The 22621-nt window shown below is 35.8% G+C and overlaps 2 protein-coding genes across 4 annotated transcripts in view; one reads left to right on the plus strand and one right to left on the minus strand.

Annotated features, from left to right (window-relative positions):
* Positions 1-14778, plus strand: part of LOC134542129 (ubiquitin-associated domain-containing protein 2-like) — a 36076-nt gene extending 21298 nt beyond the window's left edge. For all 3 annotated transcript variants that reach the window (XM_063386095.1, XM_063386097.1, XM_063386096.1), the window contains 7 exons: positions 799-929; positions 1689-1771; positions 5958-6107; positions 7053-7221; positions 10521-10745; positions 12186-12306; positions 12722-14778. In XM_063386095.1, the coding sequence (XP_063242165.1) occupies positions 799-929; positions 1689-1771; positions 5958-6107; positions 7053-7221; positions 10521-10745; positions 12186-12306; positions 12722-12861 (1019 nt within the window). In that variant the 3' untranslated portion in view covers positions 12862-14778. The remainder of the gene's footprint in view (positions 1-798; positions 930-1688; positions 1772-5957; positions 6108-7052; positions 7222-10520; positions 10746-12185; positions 12307-12721) is intronic.
* Positions 14779-19577: 4799 nt separating this feature from the next.
* LOC134541826 (inactive dipeptidyl peptidase 10-like) overlaps positions 19578-22621 on the minus strand; it is a 57920-nt gene continuing 54876 nt past the window's right edge. Inside the window, exon 17 of the mRNA XM_063385521.1 lies at positions 19578-21739. Within this exon, the coding sequence (XP_063241591.1) occupies positions 21596-21739 (144 nt within the window). The 3' untranslated portion in view covers positions 19578-21595. The remainder of the gene's footprint in view (positions 21740-22621) is intronic.

Below are 22621 nucleotides of genomic sequence, written 5' to 3' on the forward strand. Positions count from 1 at the left end.
TGTTCAATAAAGAACAATTACCGACAAATCGTTATCATCTGTCATACAGTGTAAAAATCGCAAGTTTTAAATCGGTCATTAATTTGTGTTTTTAAATTTTTCATCATCTATTTTCAAGAAAATTGTTTATTTGTATATCTGCAAATGATAACTTGACAATATATTTAAGTGAATAAAGTCTGAGTAGTTGGCTAGTTAAACAAATAGCTATCATTACATTGTGAGTGACACTTCAAACAAAAGGCTGCATCGGAAATACTGTAGAAATCCTCAGAACTACTCAAGGTTAAGAAAAATGCTTACCGTCTTGTAAGGCGTGCTTGACAATGAAACCCTTTAGGATAGTATATAGGGTCATAAAATAAATTATTTGTAAACAAGTCTTGATTAAATCCAACTGACTTAAGATAAAAATTATATTTCACTTGCAGATTATGCTTCATAATAATACTTAATTTTAATGTTTCAGTGTACATTAATATGCTGATTATAGGAAAGTATATTTTAAATACCTAGTTGCAGCAGTTCTTTAGTCATTATATAGCTAATATATATTCTTCCAAGATAATAAATACTACTTGGGTAGATTTTCGAGGTCAGTTCTTTTTTTTATGTGTATGTGTAGTGGAAAAGGTTAGTAAATTAACAGATTAAAAACAATTTCACTGTAGGATTATTAATTTGTAATTTTTTGCAGCACATGATAGTCCCTGGTTAATGGTACCAGGTGGCCAGGACAAGAAGACAGGGGCTGGGTGAAAGGTGCACAGAATGTGTGTGTGGATGTGTTGCTTGCAGACAAGGCTCCGGTGTCGAAGGGCCTCATGGGTTGCATGTTCCTGACATGCACTGCCATCAATATGCCCATGCTCGCGTACCTGCGGCGGTTCCTCGTGTGCAAACTGCCAGACATCTTCAGGGAACGTGAGGTGCGCCGAAAGCTTTTCATTCCTGTCTTTAGAGGCACTTAACTCAGTCAAATCTCGCAGCGAGTGTATGGTGATGTTATTTTTAAACCAGCTGGGGCGAGTACTCGGAAGGGGTTACCCTAGAAGCATCCTGAACCCCCGGCCCCTCTGGTGGAGTCTTAAGTAACAATGAAATCCGTATGGTACTGAACCTGCTCTCTCAGGCTGTGATGAAGAACACATGTCAGGATGTCAAAATTACTATGACAAAATGCTGGAATTGAACATGCTTAGATTTTAATACCAATTAGTGATCAGAAACATGCTCATGCCATTGAATGCCAGTAATTAACTTTGTAATCTTTTTAAAAACTCCAAAAGTACTTGTGATTGAGTATGATTACAATTTTTCAGTAATTTTTCCGGCAATGTTATGTGAGACAAATTTGTGAAAGTTTGGATTACAAGTGAACAAGGCGGTTTGTTTAGATGAATTTTATGAAGGTTATATTGATTGTTTGTAGATTTAAACTAAATTATTCAAAAGATTTTTGGCTTTGTAAAGTAATTTAATAGTATGTAGTTCTTGATTTATTATTATTTTTGTATTATCAGTGTGTTTGTTTTAATTTGAGTGAACTATTTAAAAAAAAAAAAAAAAGCTTGCAGAGCTTATTTTGAATATCTGGGTTTGGATTTTAAATTCAGTGATCTCAGGTGAGGATTAAGGTATTGATTTGATTTGCGTATTGGAGAAAAAATATGATTTTTTTTTTACAGATCTGGAGGTTACTTACATCACGATTGACATTTCTTGACACCAAGGATCTCGTTTGTGGTGCGCTGTTGATTTATTACTTCAGGTTAGTTGTCGTAGCTGTAATGTGTGGTGTTATCAGCATGGTAAACATTAAGTAGGTCATTTTACATTTTATTCAGGAAAAAGTAAATTTATTACAGAAATCTAATGTTTTGGTGGGAAACTTGAAAGTGCAATTCTCTGTTTGTTAATCACCCTGTTGGAGTGTTGGTCAGGTAGTAAAAAAAAATTCTCGTGTTGAAGGCACTGTTTTTTGACCACATTAATAGCTCTCAATTGTGATTTCACCATTTAATGTTAATATCTCAACATTTCACAAGCCTCAAATAAGAATTTTTTTTTAATTAATTTTACCAGCTAGGCTGCTTAAACATCTCACCAAAATTTCTGTGTTTGATGATAATTTAGAATATAAATTTTTTTTTTATGGTTCACAAGCAGAATAAAAAAACATAACAGTTTTAAATGTGTGAAAGTAAGTTTAAGTAATGTTTATAGTTGTATACATATATTGCAGTTTGAAGTGCCAATTTTATTTGCACCATTTGTTGGGAAATTTCATAATATTTTAAACTTTTGGAAAGCACTATCATTGCAGGAAAGTTGTATGATTTGTTTATTTATGAAAAATAATTTGCATTACCTCCTTATAACAAATGCTTTAAGATGATGAGCAGTCTAGCAAAAAAGTTATACTTTTGTGACTTTGCTTTCATGTATTACGTGAGTGCATTTATGCTGTAGCACTTGGCAAGTCTAAACAAATATGAACGTATAGTGTGCTGTGAACTACATACTATCTTTTTTGAAACATTTTAGGGTTCTTACACCTTAATTTCATAACAAAAGATCCTTAATTTATTTTTATTTACTTAAATGCTCTTGAATTTCCTTCATGTAAAACTACTTAATAAACACATTACCTATTCCAGTCCCATAAACAATATTGTTACAAATTATTAGAAATGCTATAATAATTTGTTGTGGGAAAACTACCGCGTTCGTAATGGATAGCCCAATTAAAGATTTTACAACACAGTTTTATTTATCGCCAATATTTACATCACTAACAAATAATCTTCAAAAATGCCTAATAATTAATTATACTTAAAAAAGTTGCTTCCCCAGTCACTCAGTTCTTACACACAGCACACCTCGCTGGGCCGCACCTCTGGTGCAACTCTTGCCACAGCACCCCTCGTGGTCCTCCACCGCAGGACTCCGTCGCCGCATTCTTCCCCTGCTGTCGCATTACCATTCGCCGAGGATCCACTCTACGCTTTGCTCGGAACTTCACTCGGAACTCTGCCGCGCCCGCGACACTATCGCCCGGAACTGAACTCTCCGCCCTGGAACCTTCGCCCGGAAACTCCGCCGCGGGAAAACTCCTGACTCTACTGAACTACTCACTCACTGCCCGTGTCCTGGGCTTATATATCACAGGCGCGGCTGGGGCCAGTCGCGTCATTCCGCGCCGACCCGACGGCAGAATTCTCTCGAAACACGTGTCGGCGGCTCGCGTAACTCCGCAGCTGTCAGGTGTCATTTATGTCGCTGAGATAAAGCGTCGCGTTGGGAGCGGAGGGAAGGAGGGAGGAAAAGCGGCGACCCTTGTAAACAACCAGACGCGCGTGGAACGTATCACGTTGCAGCAGCCACGTTATGTCAGCCAGCTGTGCACCTGCGCGCCGCGGCCATCCTTACGTTTCGTAACAATATGTATGTTGTGTTGAATGGATTTTTCATTATTATTTTTTTTATGCTTTGGCAGCAAGCAATATTTTGCACATATACTGTGGAAGTGATTCAAATGCTTTTTTGCTCCTGAAATACTCTTTGTTTGAGTGTTTTTTTTAATGGTGAAGCATAGGATTTTCATTAAATATTATTTTTGGATAATAGTAATTGTACTTACTGTAATTTAAGAATTAATCATAAATATATTTATATTTATATATGGCAAGTCATTAAAATCCTTAAATGGCTACTTAATAAAATTATATTTAAAAAACAGAACAAAAAAACACGATTTTATTGTTGTATGAACTAAAAAGTAAAAAAAATCTTTAAAAGTAATTATAATTACCTCAAAATGCACCACAAAATCAATTTTCTAAGACCAGAAAAATTCACGGGCAAATGACACACACAAACACACACACCCCTTCTGTGTTCCCTTCAAGGAGTCTGATGGTGTCCAAAGTCGTGGAAGAACGTCAAAATCAATGTACCTTAAATTTTTCCGATCTTCAAAAAATTGGAGGTAAATTACCTCTCTCCTGATCGAGTAGCCGGGGGTGGGGGGGGGGGGGGGTTTGGGTTGAGGTCCCTGAATGACTCGGAAACTCTCCAAATAAGAGAATCGTTTGAATCGTTTTTCAAAATTTTCATCGACTTTGGGCAAATTTCCTGGACTCGTGGATATACAAAAAGCATTGTTTTTGCCCATAGCTCGAAAGTAGTGATTTTTTTGCCCTTCTGACTCTCTCTCCCCCTCTTTCTTCAGGTCTTCAGAGGTCATAGTCATGACATTATTGTATTTTCATCTGGATATATTATCAATATGTCAATTAGAAGTAGGTTGAAATTGACTTCCAAGATTTTGATTTGATAGTTAATTACAGTAAGTCCTCGGTTTACGTCGGGGTTACGTTCCTGAAAACCGCGACGTAAATAGAAACGACGCAAAATGAGTCATGTTTCATGCCACCGGCCGACCACGGCCCAAGGTCGGCCGGAAGCGCTGGCATACAGACGTGACAACGGGCAATTTTATCAGCAAATGACAACCGACAGCGTGGGAAACAAGTCCAACTAGTACTTCTCAGCTTTATAGAATGGTTATTTAACCAGCTGCTTTATTACCTTTATTGATTGAAATATAAAAACAGATATATAGTCGTTTGGAAGACATCTTATGAAGAAAAAATCATAAATTGCAGTGAGCTGATACTGTAGGCCTACTACAAACGCATTTAATCACGATAAAGTTAACAACGGCACGTTTAAAACTCCGGCCAACTCAATGATATCATAGCGACTGAAGTGTAGAGCTGTAGCAAACCGTATGTATTCGTTACTGAGTAACGGGTGCGGCATCTAGTAACGAGTAACGAAACGTTACACACGAATGCATTTCGCTACTCGCATTTTTCGTATGTTTTACGCATGCGCGCGCTTATTCGTTACAAAGAACGATGTTTGTTTATTAAGAAAAGTATAATTTGGAAATTCGTCGTCCAAGTTTTTTACTGTTTATTAAAGGTATTGTGTGTGTAGACAAAGTTTGAGATTGGAACAGAAACAACGTAAGAAAGTATTTTTTACAAATTATAAATATGTATGTTTTTGTTTTTTATTATCGCGTATTTTCACGTTTTTTGTTCTTATCTTAAAAGAGATATTATAATAAAGCTGCTCTAATGAGATTTTATTGTTTCTTGGTTAACAAAAGCTGTTAATTATCCAATACTTTTAATTGTTTATATTCGATTTATTATTATTTACGCGACGTCATACTGTACGCGTACGAAATACGACTCAATTCGTTGCTGTTACATACCATAGCATGTTATGCGGTATCAGAAGTAACGAGTAACGATACGAAAGTAACGAGTACTAATTGTTATAGTAACGAATACATACGGGTACACTTTTTTTAGTTACTTTTACACCTCTACTGAAGTGCCAAGGAGTTGGACGAAAAGGGGTAGGAGAAAATGCTGTGTCGTTGCGGGAAGTAGATAACACTTCCACGTGCGAGATACGTGGGTGGCCGAGCGGGCGGGCTGGTAGTATTGCATCACCGCGCGGAGAGCAGCGGAGAGCAGGAAGCGTCCCTCATGATGTATGATAAGATAAGGCGGTGAACGTGTAGCTTACGCTACATAGTATAAATTAACTACCGAAGGAAACAAAGAATTATAAACGAATTATATACGGTGTTTTGGTTAAAATAAAGATTTACGGTCATTGTAAACGACGTTATTGTGAATCGGCGACAACTTAAATTGAAACATGAGTACTCAAACATTAGCGACGTTAATCCGAAACGACGTAAATCGGTACGACGTAAATAGAGGACTTACTGTAGTTACAAGTGAAGCTAATGAAAAACTCCTTTAATTTTTCTTTACGTAAATAAAAAGGTGTGAGCCACGCAGCGGTGTTGTTCGTACGTGTTGAGAGGTACGTTACCGCTGATGGAAGCCCGGCTGTTCCCCTTGCAGGGTGTTCGAGAGGAGGTACGGCTCCCACAAGTTCGCCTCGTACCTGCTGGCCACGTGCACCGTGGCCACTCTCCTGGAGACCGCGGTGATCCTGGCGCTGCAGCAGTTCGACGTGGACCTGCACAGCGGAGGCTACCTGCCCCCCGGACCGTGAGTCCCCCATCCCTCCCCCCTCCCCGTCGCTGGCCCGGCCGCAGGCTTTCAGCGGACCTCTGCTGACTTGCAGGCTGCACGTTCAAAACCTCGATGATACGAACCCACAAATCCGAAGGGACCGTAATTTTTTGCGTCTTTTTCAATAACGTGATTTGTATTGAGCGCACTGTTTGAAAATTTATAATCACCCATTTTTAAATATAATTTAAATGTCAAAATTTGACTATGTTAAAAATAATTTTCTCATTTAGTACATGCATAACACGATCTAAAAAAAGAAAATGTTCCAAGGAAAATTACACACAGTGTTATGCAGCAACCTAATGTTCTTTTTTTAGGGATTGAATAATACAATTATAGAATGGCAATATCTGAGAATCAAAAAAATATTTTTTATTGTACTAATTTTTAAAGGATTTAAGATGAAGAATAAAGCAAAGGCATAAAAAGTACCTACAAAAGATATACCATCCAGCTATACTGAAACAAAGCAATGGCAACAGTATTCTTTTATTTGAAACCTCATTCTTTCTTTACTTTATTCTGGAATATTTTTACTAACCATTGATACCACATGTAATTGTTAACCTTAAAAAAAATCATTTTTGTAGTACGTAATAACCATACATTTGTATACTTTAACTCCTATGTAATTTCTAGGGAATGTGAAAATGCTTTGTATTAATGAGAAATTTGTATTAAGAGGGTTTTTATTAATGAGGTGTTACTGTAGTTAGTATTATGTTTAATTTTTGCCTTTTACATATATGTAAACATTGTGACATGCTTTAAACTGCCGGGCTTTCATCCGTCGTAGTGTCCCACATAACCTCCATGGGGGGCAATTGACTTTAATGAAAACACCACCACAATCGGTGAAAGCCCCAGACATGTCGGGATCATTTCAATTTTACGAGCGACGCCTTGTTCTGTGACCAGCTACGGCCTGATCTTCCCTCTGTTCGTGAGCTTCTTCTTTGATATACCGCGCGTGGCCCACACCTACGTGCTGGGGATCCCGGTGACGGGCAAGACACTGACGTACCTGGTGGGACTGCAGGTGTGCTCCACGTCTGTGGCCGCCGTCATCTCGGGGCTGTGCGGAATAGTGAGTGTTTCGCCTCGTGTTTGATGCCACTTGTTTATATTTTTCGAATATGAATTTATTTTGACTTATCGTGAGTGCCTTGTAAGTTCTGCCATTCGTAATGTATCTATAACAACCGTCAATGAGTTACGACAGTTATTGGTATATACTGAAAAGTTGCTGACTGCTTTGTAATTTTTGTAACTGCTGTTGTATCTTTTACATAGCTTTAACCTAATAAAAAAGTGTTGGTATCCGTGAAGCGGCGTATTATGACTGGGCACCACATGTGAGAAGGTTTTAACTTGGGTCATTCCATATGAAATCAACCAGAGGCCTTAACCTCTACACCTTAGATTTTCATGTTTTTTTGTATATTGGTAATATCAACTAAATACATTATAAATCTATTTTTTCTAAAAAAAATTTTGAGTAGTTTTTTTGTATAAATTTTTGAAAATTGCAAAAATAGCCCTTTTTAGCAATGTTTTGGATCACTCAAATACTTGTAGGTTTCCAACTAATGGTGCTAGAAGGCTGTTTGACAGCTCATTTTAAAGGTCATTGAATGGGCTTCAATTTGATATGTAACATGACCAACTTTGGAAAAAAAAAATAATTTTTATTTGTTTTCAAAATTTTTAATATTGAATTTCTAAAAAACACCATTTTAGATTTTATTTTAAATAAAAGTATGTTATTCCTACATATATTTGTTAGATTTGTGCCAAATTTCAAGGTGGAGAATCAATGGGATCATGAGTACATAAAAATGAGAAGTTTAGTAGATGCTTAAGGGGGCATGGTAGATAAATAAATACTTTAAGCGTCAGTTGGACGTTATTGGTTTTTGGAAGACAACATTGAAAAACTGCAAAACAACAATCCTACATAATGTTATTTGCCAACTTTATTAGCAGACGTCCTAAAAAGACAATTCTCGAGCGTTTTTTTTTCCGCAGCAATTAAATGTTCGAAATTACCAAGGCAGAAGATTTGGCTTCAAGTAATCTTCAGTTTTTAATTAATGCATTTAGCTCTGGTTTAGATACCATGCCGCCTTAAGAAATAGTTGTAGCAAGGAAGAGTAGCATAATTTTACATAAAATTTTGACTTAGTAAAGTATTCAAATTTTATTTTTATAGACTAAAAATTTTTTACAAATTATAAAACACGGATAACAAATCTTACCTTACATTGATCCAGTGTTCTGTGATTAAACATTTGATCAATATGATAAAACAGATGTAGCCTAAGTTCAAAGCACATGATCTTGCTGAAAGGATGTAGCCTAAGTTATAACTGACAAAACATGTTACTGTGAAATACGATAACTTTTGGTGGCTTGCATGTATATTGGCAAAAAATAATGAGAATAATGAAGTTAAAGTCAGTTTTTTACATCCCAAAGGACCTGCTGCTTCCTTTTTTTATCCAACACCAAGAGCCGATATACTAGACATTAGAACTGAATATCTTCTTAAAAAGGTTGAACCTTGTACAGCAACTGGGAGAACTTTTACACTCACTAAAAAAGAGATTGTAGAGACATCACACCTGCTTGAACGAAGTATGCCACAACCTAAGTGAAAACTGTAAATAATTAAATATATACTAAACAGAGTTTTTTCATGAGCAATTATATGTTTTGTCAGTTATAACTTAGGCTACATCCTTTCAGCAAGATCATGTGCTTTGAACTTAGGCTACATCTGTTTTATCATATTGATCAAATGTTTAATCACAGAACACTGGATCAATGTAAGGTAAGATTTGTTATCCGTGTTTTATAATTTGTAAAAAATTTTTAGTCTATAAAAATAAAATTTGAATACTTTACTAAGTCAAAATTTTATGTAAAATTATGCTACTCTTCCTTGCTACAACTATTTCTTAAGGCGGCATGGTATCTAAACCAGAGCTAAATGCATTAATTAAAAACTGAAGATTACTTGAAGCCAAATCTTCTGCCTTGGTAATTTCGAACATTTAATTGCTGCGGAAGAAACAACGCTCGAGAATTGTCTTTTTAGGACGTCTGCTAATAAAGTTGGCAAATAACATTATGTAGGATTGTTGTTTTGCAGTTTTTCAATGTTGTCTTCCAAAAACCAATAACGTCCAACTGACGCTTAAAGCATTTATTTATCTACCATGCCCCCTTAAGCATCTACTAAACTTCTCATTTTTATTTACTCATGATCCCATTGATTCTCCACCTTGAAATTTGGCACAAATCTAACCAATATATGTAGGAATAACATACTTTAAAAAAAAAAAAAAAAAAATGGTGTTTTTTTAGAAATTCAATATTAAAAATTTTGAAAACAAATAACAGTTATTTTTTTTTCCAAAGTTGGTCATGTTACATATCAAATTGAAGCCCATTCAATGCCCTTTAAAATGAGCTGTCAAACAGCCTTCTAGCACCATTAGTTGGAAACCTACAAGTATTTGAGTGAATCAAAACATTGCTAAAAATGGCAATTTTTGCAATTTTCAAAAATTTATACAAAAAAAACCACTCAAATTTTTTTTTTTTTAGAAAAAATAGATTTATAATGTATTTAGATGATATTACCAATATACAAAAAATCATATAAATCTGAAACATGAAGTTTCTAAATTAATTTTTCTTTGGTTGATTTGATATGGAATGACTCACTTCCTACGTGATTCAGTAGTAAACCAATTTTGGATTACCTATATTTGCTCACGTCTAATTTTGCTTATAAAATATTTTGAAAAGTCACTCTCCCCCTCCCTTCCCCCCCTCCACCTCACTAACTCATCTCCCCCAGCCCACTCACTCCCCCCTCCTCCTCAATCTCCCTCTCAACCTCATTACCCCTCTCCCCCTCAATACCTTTCTCCCCCTCATTTTCACTCTCCCCCTCACAACCCCTTTCCCCCTTGCTACTCCTCTCCCCCTCACTATCTCTTTCCACCTCACTCTCCCTCTCCCTCTCAATACCCTTCTCCCCCTTATTCTCCCTCTCCCCCTTACTACCCCTCTCCCACTCATTATCCCTCTCCAACTCACTCTCCCCCTCACTACCCCTCCCCTTCACTCCCCCTCTCCCCCTCACTAACCCTTCAATCCTCCCCCTTTTTTCCCTCCTACTGGCCTCTCCTCTCTCTCTCTCTCTCTCTCTCTCTCTCTCTCTCTCTCTCTCTCTCTCTCACACTATTTGTGTGATGTTTCAGTAGTCTTTGCCGGGAATGGCACCTGAGGTCAGCCAGGATAAAACTGAACGTAGGTCAATCAAAGCTCCGCTAATAAAGCCACTACTGTGACGGTGGTGGTGGTGGTCGGCAGGTGGCAGGCCTGATGTACCGCCACAACGTGCTGTGGCTGGGGCGGTGGCTGGCGGTGCCGCGGTGGCTGGCGCGCCTGAGCGGTGCCACCCTGGGCCGGGTGCTGAGCTCGGGGGCGCCCCAGGAGGGCAGCATCGGCGCCACGCTGGAGATACAGCGCGCCCAGCAGCTGGAGGTGCTGGAGCAGCAGGTGCTGCTGAGTCGGGCCCGCGACATGCGCCGCCAGGTACCGTCTACCCTCTCGCCTCTTGTGCAGTGGCGTAGCCAGGATGATGTGTATGGGGGGGGGGGGGGGGTTAAGAAGCATGCCCCCCCCCCCCCGTATTTAAGCGGTGGTCCGGGGGTCCCCCCCCCCCCCCCCGGGAAAATTTGGATTTTTAGGTGTAAAATAGTGCTATTTTAGCAGTTTTCGGTACTTAAATTTAATTATTGTAATGGTAAAAATTATTTTTAATTTTAATATGAAATTTGTTTGAGTGATGAATAAGAAATTAATTAAAGATTTGTTGCTAAGGGGGGGGGGGGGGGGGTTGGTACCCCTAACCCACCCCCCCTCCCTCCCGGCTACGCCCCTGCTCTCGTGACCGTTTTATACTGGTCGTAAGTGTCCTGTAACTTACTTAAGTGAAAATAATACCTACGGAGTCTTGGATTTAGTTCTATACCCACGGGTGTCAGAGAAATTCAGGGGATTTACTTTTTGAAACCTGAACAAGTCATGGAAGTTCCTCAGAATAGTAATTTTAGGGAGTAATGTGATGCTCTGGTATGCCATCACACTGGCTTTGAACACTTTTTTTTTCTAGGGTGTTTTTTAGTGCATAGTACCACTGTAAACGGGCATATACAGGGTTCTGTTTGAACTAGTACAGATATAGAGCTGGTGGAGGCTGGAGTGTCATCATTTTCTCTCAGATAATTGCAAAATAGGTAAACTATTTTTAAAAAAATTTGTAATTTTGTTCATTAAAAGTCATGGAAAAGTCAGGGAAAAGTTAATGCATATTTGTGTGGACACCTGATTTATATATACCTAGTATTATATTTTTTTGTGGGTTGATGATAGTTTCAAAACTTAAGAATCTGATTGAAAAGAGATGTTGCTTGTATTAAAAAACATTGGTAACCTTAAAGCTTATCTGTGAATTATTATTTAAATAATTAATAATATTTATAATATAAAATGAATTTTAGTGGTGGTTCTAATCCACTTTTTCTCGTACACAATCATTAATTTCATTTAAAAAAAAAAAGTGTCTTGAATCCAAATCAGGATCTCAAAATTCGGGAATAAAATATTGTATGAGTAAAAGCATATATTCACAATAAATAAACTTTTTTAATGATATGGACCAGTATTCAATATCAATAACTGAAGTATATGATTTAAAAGCACATATATAATTTTTAATTGAATGTTTAATTCATTGCATAGTGTATGTGCATTGTAAAAATTCACTCATAATTTTCTTCATAATCTGCCTAAAGAAGCATAACTTAAAACTTATAGCAAATAAATGAAATATTATGCAAATACTCATCTAAACTTAGGCAACCGGCTTAAAATGGGTAAAAAAATTACTTTTAATGACTTTTGGAAAAAGTGTGCGAGGTAAACTACCAAGTCCTGTTGCCAACCGAGTAAATGTTGCGTGTGTTTCTCCAGCAAGGGCAGGGCTTTGCGGAGACACTGGTGGGACCCGACAACTACTGGCCCAATGAGAACGGCTCCATCTTCGGTGGTTTCCTAAGGAATCGCAGGCAGACAGGCGGCAGGAACAACGTTGGTGAGGCCCATCGCGATATTCCTCACCCACTCGTCAGCAGACACATTATATGGATTCATATTTGTTAATTTTGTTATATCTATGAAAAATATTTTGGTGTTTAATAATTTAATTTCTATAAGTTCTATTTATGTGAATGGTGTAATTATTAGGCGGAGCCCTTAAACCACGGATGCTCGCTAATTTATTTTTATTCTGTTTTAGACCAACATATCACAAATTTTTTATTGTAAAAAATGCAACATATAAATATTACCACTAATATGTGGAGTAAGTATTACAAAACAGCATTTATAAAAATGAAATCAATAACACTGAAATGTTCTGCTTTAAAATGAGATTAGATTAAAAGTAAAAGCACGTAATCTTGTCTCTGTTCATTAGGTTTTACCAGCGTGTGCTTTGTGTGTTTCAGAAGCAAGTGTGCAGCCGTCCGAGGAGCAGGTGCAAACACTGGTCGAGATGGGCTTCGAGCGCACGCGGGTCTTGAGCGCTCTCCGGAACGCCGACAACGACATAATCAGTGCCACCAACCTGCTTCTTCACGAGTCGTGAACACTTGGTGCCGGACAAGCGAACTGCGGTCTAATTGCCCCTGGGTGAGACCAGAGTGTTCGGACCTTTGTGCAGGTGTTTCAGATGTCGATGGCGGCAGGATGCGAGTTGTTTCCCTGTGTACTTAGTGTGATTGCGTTTGTTATGTGTTGGATAGTTTGGCAGTGCCTTATTTTGTTGGAGTCAAGTTTGTTTGGATTTTGTTTCATAACATTTTTGTGGGTATGCATTTATTTTAGGAGCTGCCCTTGTATAAGCTTCATTCCATCTTCCTGCCCAGTGAATAGTGCGAGTCAGTAATTAAATACATAAGTTAGTGACTAATGAAAGTGATAGTGGAAAAGCGTTGTGAGAGTAATTCATCTCTACACTGTTAACAGATTATGTGTTTCAATTTTTGCAATTACAGTAGAACCCTGTTTTAATGAATGTTCCCGCTCATAATGATTTTTTGCTTATAACATAATATTTTTTAAGTCCCCATAAGGGCAATGTATTTATATCCTGCATATAATGTTTCACGAATGGTGGCATTTCCTGCTTAAAACGTTTGCTTTCCAAAATTGTATCGTAGATGTAGATTGTTCAAATAGGATAGTAAAAAAAAAATGTAAATGTGCCAGAACACTAGCACTACACGTTAATGCTGGCTAACGCTGTGTATTGGATATATCAAAGCTACATATCGTTTGCAGTTACTTGTCTGTTGGCACGCTTGTCTTGAAAAAAAAATACAAATCCTTCCATGTACGAATGTAGTTCTACAATATTTAAGTTTTCCATTTATTCCTTCCGTGATGGCAAAAAATAGTGTTTTCTATTGCTGATAAAGAGTTTAATTTATTTCATTCATACGTAGGAATCTCAGAATTACACGTTTTCAAGTGTCGAAGGAATTGTAAATAGATATTCCCATTCTAAACGTCATCACGAATTGTGACACTATTTTTACGGAAAAGTGGCTGTATGTCTCTAAAGACAAATAAAAAATAAGCTGGAAGTACAATGACTAGAGACAAGATTTAATGGTTTTTATTTTTAGACCAATTTCTATTTAAGAACAAGCGATTTTGGTGTTTTTTTTTTATAAACTCTATTAATACAAAGATAATACAATTTTAAACAAATAAAAGACTGTAATATTTACTTCACCAAAACAATGTCATTTGACCGATACATGATGCACTTTTACAATATAATCATGTCTTACTGGAAACAATAAAATAAATCAGCAAGTATATGTGCGTTTGAAAAATGTACCAAAGGCGTAATGTAAAAATTAGTTACTATAATTGTTACAATAAAAAAAAAATTAAATCTTTTTGGTAAGTACATTTTGGTACTAACTCAATGCTAAATAATTTACTTTATTGAATTTTATATATTAAAAGATTTAGTTTTTGTAATCTGGGTTGGGTTTTTACTAAATATGCTGATCAATTGTGTTATTGTTTGTTGCATTCGGTGTTTTATGATGTATGAACTTGTATTTCAGTGTTAGGTACTATATGGTGTATTCATATGCTTTTCTATGTTATTTCGGCTTCATTGCAATTACCATATAATCTTGTCCCTAACAGTGAAGAGTTGAATTGTTGGCGTGGTTAAGTAAATTCAAGCATCGAGTGCACTAACATTCAATTGATGAGTTCATTGGTAAAAAAACTCAAACACTGACAAATGCTAAATTGATATTTCCTGTATATAATGTTTTTTTCCTTATCAGCCCTTGAAAAATGTTATAACAGGGTTCTACTGTATGTAGTAACTATAAAATTTTTGTGAGTCGAACTTTTAAGATAAAAGAAAGAAATTGTGGCTTTTTTTGAATTTACAGTTCATATCGCCATATGGCACTACACACTACATTGAATTTTTTTATTTTATGTTTTAGATAAATAAAAAGTTTTAGAAAAATATGATTGTAATGTATTTAAATAATATATATTAGTGTTTCCCCAATGATTTTTCAATTAAAACTCTTTTGTCTTTGGGTAGAAGAGGTTTCAGTTTTAATATAAATAAAGCTCTACTTTTGTTTAACTTAATTGAAGTATGAAGTGCTAATGCACAAAATAGTAGGTGGATTCTGGGAGGATGTGATTCAAATTTTCCACTTTAGTTTACTTAAAAACCTTGTTTGTAAAATATAATTTTTTTTCTTACAAAACAGTTCCAATTTTGTATTCAGTAACCATCCACAACTTTGTGTGAGTTTCTTGCAAATGCTTTCAGACAATAAGGAATCAAAATGATTGATTTTTGTTAGGTTGTCAGCTTGGTCATGTCAGATTTGATGTAGACTTTTTATTCAAAAATAACAATATTTTAAAACATGTTTAGCAGTCTGTGATAGTTCATCATGCCCATGTGCTTCTGCAGTTGGCATTAAATCATCAATGAACAATTATTGCTAGAGACGGGAAAAAAAGTGGTGTAATGATTTTTACGTGAATTTTCGCGAAATTATGCGAATATTGTGGTAAACAACAACAAAATGCGAAAAATGGCCTTTCTCGCGAAAAACTACGGAAATTGGTTATGCACATTACCTTGGTAGATCGTTCCACAAGGGAACAAATTAAAAAAAAAAAATAACTACGTCAGCCGACAACAACTTTGGGCATACTAAGAACATAAAAATAATATTTTGTTTCGGCAATTGAAATGTAAATACGGCGGACATCGTGGCTTCAGTCAAGATTATGGCCAGCAAAGTGGTATATAGCCAGACTACTTGACAATTGTATTGCTAGCAATGCTTCAGTGAGAACGTGTTCTAAACTACCAAAAACGTTACGTAAATAACGAGATTGATTTTTTTAAAAACAGACCCCCAAGTGAAATAAAATTAATTAAAATTTTTAAATCGCAGTGGAATGTTTGATTCCAAAAGACACGGATATTTGAATATTAACCATACATTTGCGCAGTTGTATCACTTTTCGATATATCAATTTAGTGATCAATCCACTATTTACTGCACGGAATTAATTAATACGTCAAATTCGTGTTTATGTTCATAAACAATTGTTTTTGGTGTTTATAGTGTGTTCTGTGATGTATCTGTGGAGGTTGTATCATTGTTTTGTTTCCTGGATCGTTGTGCATGACTCATGCAAACACACTCAATACTACCTCATGCAGCATGAGGTAGTATTGAGTGTGTTTTTCTTTACAGCGATGCCAAAAATCAAAGCCACCCCCGAGTTGCGTGCAGCAGAGTTCAAATCTGAAGGGTTGTATACCTCAAACAAAATTTTGTTTTGCAAATGGTGTAATTGTAGAGTGGACCATGAAAGACGTGCACTGTTGTCAAACATGTGCAAGGCAAACATCACATTAAAGTAAGGTTAGGTAGTCCCGGTACCAGCTACAAACGCCTTGCAACACTGGAAGAGTTAGCTATAGTTGGAAAGAAGATGAAAGATGACAGGGAAAATTTCATTTTGGAAACTACAGAAGCATTTATTTCGGCGAACATACCACTTGAAAAGTTAGACGACAGTAAATTCCTTGACTGGATAAACAAAAATGTTAAGGGTGGTGGGGATATTCCTTCCGCTAGTTCCCTTCGTAGAAGAAATATCCCCAAATTAGGTGAAAAAATTGAAAATGACATTAAAAAAGAGTTTGAAGGTAAAAGATATTTGTGTCCTTCGTGATGAAACAACTGACAAAGGTGGAAGATGTGTTTTCAACATTCTCTTTAAGAAATTGGAACCAGCCAGTAACCAGACCACAAAGCTAGTTGCTTCCACTGTACTTGATGCTGCAAACTATGCAACATGTTCAAAAGCAATTTTGGATACCCTAGCAAAGTATGGAATTGGATTTGATTCAGTTAAGGCCATAGTGAGTGATTCTGCTCCTCATATGACAAAATGTTTCAATAATCTGTCTGGTCTACTGGAACATGCAGTTCATTTGCAATGCTGGGCCCACAAGATGCACTTAGTGGGCAACACTTGGCAGACTTCACTAACACTGTTAAAAAAACAGTGGCAAAGATCAAGAAGGCATTTTTGAACAGCAGGAAAAGGTAACACCACTACTTTTCCTACATATCAGAAAAGTATGAAATGTCCAGTGGAAAAGTAAAGGTGTTCCCTGAGCCCGTTTTAACGAGGTGGAATTCATGGTTCCGTTCAGTAGTTTTCAGTTGCAGCTATTTTGATGACATCATTGAGTTCTTTGCATCATCTGGTAATTCATCAGACTATGACAACAGCGGTATTTCTTGGCTAAAGGAGAGGAGCTCTGCAGAACTGCTACAAATCAAAGTTGAGGCTAAATTTGTTTCAGAATACTGCAAGCCAATTGAAGAGCTAATAACTTTTCTTGAAGGTTCTTCTTATGCAACAGCACACATCCTGTGCTGTAAACTAAATGATATAGAGACAAAACTACAGTTGCTAAGCACTGGACAAATCGAGCAGTTCAGCCCTTGTATGGTTTTGCTTGAGCAGTTGTCTGCAGTTAAGAAAGCTGAGGAACTTAAAGCAGCAGCAGTGAAGACACATTCCAAACTTCAAGATTTGAAGAAAAATGATTCTGCTGCAAAAATGTTTTTGAGCATAAGTGTTCTGCTTAATCCCAGAAACATTATGAAACCAATCCCAGAAAACAAACAGCTTCAGAAGGATATGAACAACATACCTTTTATCAAACAACTTGCCCTGCAAACCTTTTTAGAAGTTTTTCATGCCATGAGAAACACAATCGTAGAAGATCTAGGGAGGCCAGATTGTTCTGAAGTAGACATGGTGAATCTGCTGTGCTCATTGCTGGCTGACCATAGTGATTTTGCTTCAGGATGTTTGAAGGCAATATGGTTGCCTACCAGTAATGTGGATAGTGAGAGATCATTCTCCCAATACTCACTTGTAGTGAGCAACAAGCGCCGCAATCTTCTGCCAGCAAATGCAGAAATCTTGACAATGGTTAATTTTAATTAATGGTCAATGACTCAATGAGTGAAGTGCAGAACAGTTATATGGATCTTAAAGGAGTTCTACGATTTTAATTAATGTATATTATTTTGTTAATTATAGAGGTTATCGTCATCGTCAATAATAATTATTGTAGTTTATGCTTAATGCATAAAGGTATTTTATTGAAAAATAGATAATTTTTGATTTAATTGACTACAGAAATTAATGATGGGAAATATTTAAGTTTTAAAGGCTTTTTGCAAGTAACCTAGTCATGTATGGGCTTTTTTTTTATAAAACCACAAAACACCGAAATCCTTAATATTTAAAACAATATTAACAAAAATATAAACCATATTTTTCTGTCCCTAATTATTGCCATTTATTTTGTGTTACTTAAATAGAAGAAGGTTTATGTGTGTTTTGGTTTTTTATTTAGTGTCAAAAAGTATTACTAAATTTTAAAAAAAAGTATCAACAGTGTCCTAAAGAGGTGCTTATAAAAATAACTTGTATTTCTTAAAAATGATTGAAATAATTATAAGTAATATTCATGCAAGTATGAAATGGCCTTAAAACCCCTTTTTTACTTAAGTGTTGCAAAGTATTGAAAAAATTACTATGTAATTTCAACAAAAAATAATTAAGATAAAATGGGAAATTATAGAGTTAATTTTTATTTCTCTATAGTGGATTTTTTTTTTTTCAAGAATTAAATATGATACTAAATTTTCTGCTTCATTTGAGAGGTTTGTTTGAAATATTTCAAGTGATGTATGATTCATGAATCATGATATAGGGATGATTGATTAAGGATATTGCTTTAAGAAACGTCATGCAGGAAAATTAAAGATGGATGAGTTTACAAATTTTTGGGTCTATTAGAGTTCAGTAATAATACGTATCTTTGATTCTAGTCAAGCTCAAGTATTAGCAGTAATTAAAAAAAAATGTTCTTCATGTTAATATTGACGTACCATTAGTACCATATAAAATCCATATATGGCTTCTCGTGATAAGTCGTTTGTCACGTGTCAAGTTAGATATAATCAATCATACCAATTTATTATTTATTTTATAATTGATTATGTTATTTCCACTGGATTCTGGTAAACTCTAGTTGTTAAGGATTTTTTTTAAATTTAGGTTAGTTTAACTACATTAGAAATACTATAAAAGTAAGGACAGTAGTGGTTAGGTTACTTTAGCAACATTATAAATTGATAATTCCAAACAAATGGTTCCTACAATTTTGCATTATTAGATTATTACTAATGTAGCTAACCTAACCTAACTTAAAATGATAATCTACTCGAAGTTTCACAGCACCCTCATAGGGATTGATTCAAAAAAATTTCAAAGTAAAATTGAGTTTTTTTTAAATTTTTTTAATAGAAAAGAGGCTCTCCTTTGAAATTACCTTCATGTACTTCATAGCTCTCGTGACTATCATGTATAAAAAAATCCAGTTGTAAGTGATAAACTGACAAATGCAGTATAATTTAGTATGAGTAATATAATTACAGTAAACTTTCATTATCCGGGCCCGGAATTTTTTGTTTTCAGATTATTTTTGCTTAGATTTAATTTAATTATGAGTTATATTCTGAAGCTGTAAAAAAAGATGGCATTGCTTCGGTGCATTTCTTCTCTTGGCTGTTTTATATTTGTAACCAAGCTATTACCATGTTAAAAGCTGTTTGCTCTTTACCGAGGTTAGATGTTTACTACCTACTAATAATGACTCACTTTTTTTTGTTCTTAGAATTGTTATTCTTTTTTTTTTTTTTTTTTTAGGTTTTTTTTGTCAAGCGTACTAACAAATTTTACTTACTTTTTCTTCCATCATTAATTTATGATTGAAATACCTTAAGCATTTTTTTGAAACATAAGAAATAACTTGCATCATATTTAAAAACTTGTTGGAGGTTTTTAGTGTTCCATATTATATCGATGTTCTAATTGAACACTTAAGGAGCTCATTGAAAATCAACAAGATGTTCATTAATGCCAGTAGGCTCTGCGTACACTCGGAACTTATTGCCAAGTTCAATTTCGTAAAATTATTTATTACAAAATTCAACGCTTATACACAAATATAGAAAGCTTTATAATGATTTCTTTAAAGTTTGGACACATTGTAACCACAAAAGCCTTTGCCATGTTGTTTTACATTTTAAGTGAATACAGGTGACACCTATGTTATAATCTCTTCTTCGTTTGACAACTCTGGCAGACACTTCATGAGTTTTGTATTTTTAATAACAAACTAAACATTTCCATCATCAAACATTTACATTCTATAAACTATATTCTGCTAAAATCAACGTTGTTCCAGTCTGTACAAAATATGCAACATTTATAAGCAACTTTATCAACCATATAATGAAAATTCTAATTTAAGGCTCAGTATCATGGTGCTTTCCTTAAATCACGGTTGGCTTAATTTAACATCAAAGGTGTAACAGTTGTGTGTTGAAAGTCACGTCAACTTTAGGCAAATCGATCATCACATTTTAATTTGGCATGTTAAAAATTTGGTCCTTGGCTGAGAATTACTTGCTTCAACAACTACTTTGAACATGTTTTAAAATCCCTTGGTAAAAGTTGGTGTGACTGTTTACAGTCGAGTATAATAACCATTTTAGTCTTGTTTGGAAAACTTGTTTTATATTTGGGGAAAAGGTATAAAACCAACATTGCTCTTGTAAAATGTCATTGTAAGACTACCGCAATACCTTTATAGTATATAGCAAAAATTTTATAACTCCTCACAAATATGTAGTGGCAGTTTCTTGTCTGGATGTTTGTTAGATTAGACAATATTAAATAGGTGGCATCTCAGTTAAAAGGTTCATATCACCGGCAAGGATATTTGAGGTCTATAGTGGCCCTAGAATTTTTAAGGCCCTGGTCTATTAACTTTTTTGGTGGCCCTCCCCCAAAAATTTGAAAAAAAATTTACTCCTTCAAAAATTTTAACCCAACTTGGAAATTAAATTTTGACTACGGGTTTTTGCTAATTTATGCTAATTTTGGTAATTTCTTTCCTAACAAATTATCCTTAGATCGGTTTTATAAATGATTTAAGATCAAATTTCCTGTATAATCACACCATTATACGTGCCATTAAAATTTCTGAAAGTTTTTTATAATACAAAATCATGAATTGAAATAGGTAGTGACCAGTGCATAAAGTTACAAGATAATAAAAATTAAATTTTCCTTTTCTCAGTAATGACCACATCTATCAGGACACTAGACAAACAAAAATAAATACAAATTGAAAGCACCGGTGCAGGGCCTCAATAGTCATGGTTGCCTGAGTTGCCCTCTGGAGCCGCTCCTGTTTGAGGTGATTCAGTGGTTATTTGTAGGTTTCTCTTGTGTTATCCTCTTCTTTTTTATTTGGTTGCTAACTGTCTTCTGTCTTGCTGATCCTCGAAATCCTGCAGTTCATTATAGTCCGAAAATAACTGCTATCAGTGCTCACTGTCTGGGTGCCAGTGTTTCTACTTTCGTCAAGAACGATCCAGACATTTCGGAATGCACTGCCACGGTGAAACTCTGTGAAACTGAACCTTAAGCCAGACAACACCAAAATATTTTTCTCAGACTTAAAACAATCATAACTGCAAATATGAAGACCTTATCGCAAATTACATGCAATCAAAAATTGGTGTCAGGTGTAAAGGGTGGAATTCTTTTTCTTTTAGCTTGGTTTGTTCAGCTCCCGACCGTCTTGGTCGGACACAAAGCCAGGCACGCACAACGTGAGTTGTTGTCGGAAGTCACGGCGGCTACTGCTTGAAGCTGAAGAAGCTCGTGCCGACCTCCCACTCCTCGAAGTCGAGCGGACCGAAGCAGTCGTCCAGGAACGCTTCCATCGCCTTGTACAGGTGGTTCTGCACCCCAGAAAACGTGTGGCCTTCATCCGGATACGTCTGCACATAAACGTGTACCTGCTTGTGCCTTAAAATGATGTGGAATGCATTCTTCCCCCATCATACGGGAATTGGTTGAATATGACCTAACTTCAGCAGGTATTAAGTAGTCTCCTGAAAATCATGAGAATCTATGTAGTGCTAGAAGACTTGAAGCAAGTAATCATTCATGTTGGTGCACTAACTGGATGTAATGGCAAGTTTTGTGGAAGGATATAAGTCAACAAAAGAGAAGGTAAAAAAAAAAACCATGGCTGAGAAATATTAAAAATCAACATCAAGCATACAGAATCTAATACCCCATATATTCTAGGACAATATGATTTGGTTGAAAGCCCCCCCTCCCCAGCCCCCCCAAATTCACAAATTCATAATTATTTTTATAGTTCTATCATAACTTTAGATATTTTTCTGCCAAATGTTCTTTGGCTTTTGTGAAATAGTGTGGATGATACACCTGAAGGCAGGGCCTAAGGTGTAAACAGAATAAAGGGCATTTCCCACAGTTCAACCTAATTCGTGGGTTGGAGGTTCCATAAAGGCATACTATAATATTAATAACAATGAAAGAGCAAACATTAATAGTTTGTGAGGATTAGTTGCAAATTGTCTGAAAAAATAAGGCCTCTCTTTTTTTTTTTTTTTTTTTTCCCCAATTTGTGGGGTGGGGGTGGGATGGCTCCTGTTTCTCCCCTACCCTATTACTGGTAACGCCCAATAGTGAAGCGTACCTCACAGAGGGGTAGAGAGGGTCTTCCCCTTTATATTCAGTGGTATCTCTAATTTTTAATCATATTTTATGAAGAAATAAAATAGTTTGAATATGTATTATCTCACCTCGGTAGCAACTCTACAGTCAGCCATAGATATGGAGAGAAGAGG

This window comes from Bacillus rossius (genome assembly GCF_032445375.1).
Source record: "Bacillus rossius redtenbacheri isolate Brsri chromosome 4 unlocalized genomic scaffold, Brsri_v3 Brsri_v3_scf4_2, whole genome shotgun sequence".
NCBI lineage: Eukaryota > Metazoa > Arthropoda > Insecta > Phasmatodea > Bacillidae > Bacillus > Bacillus rossius.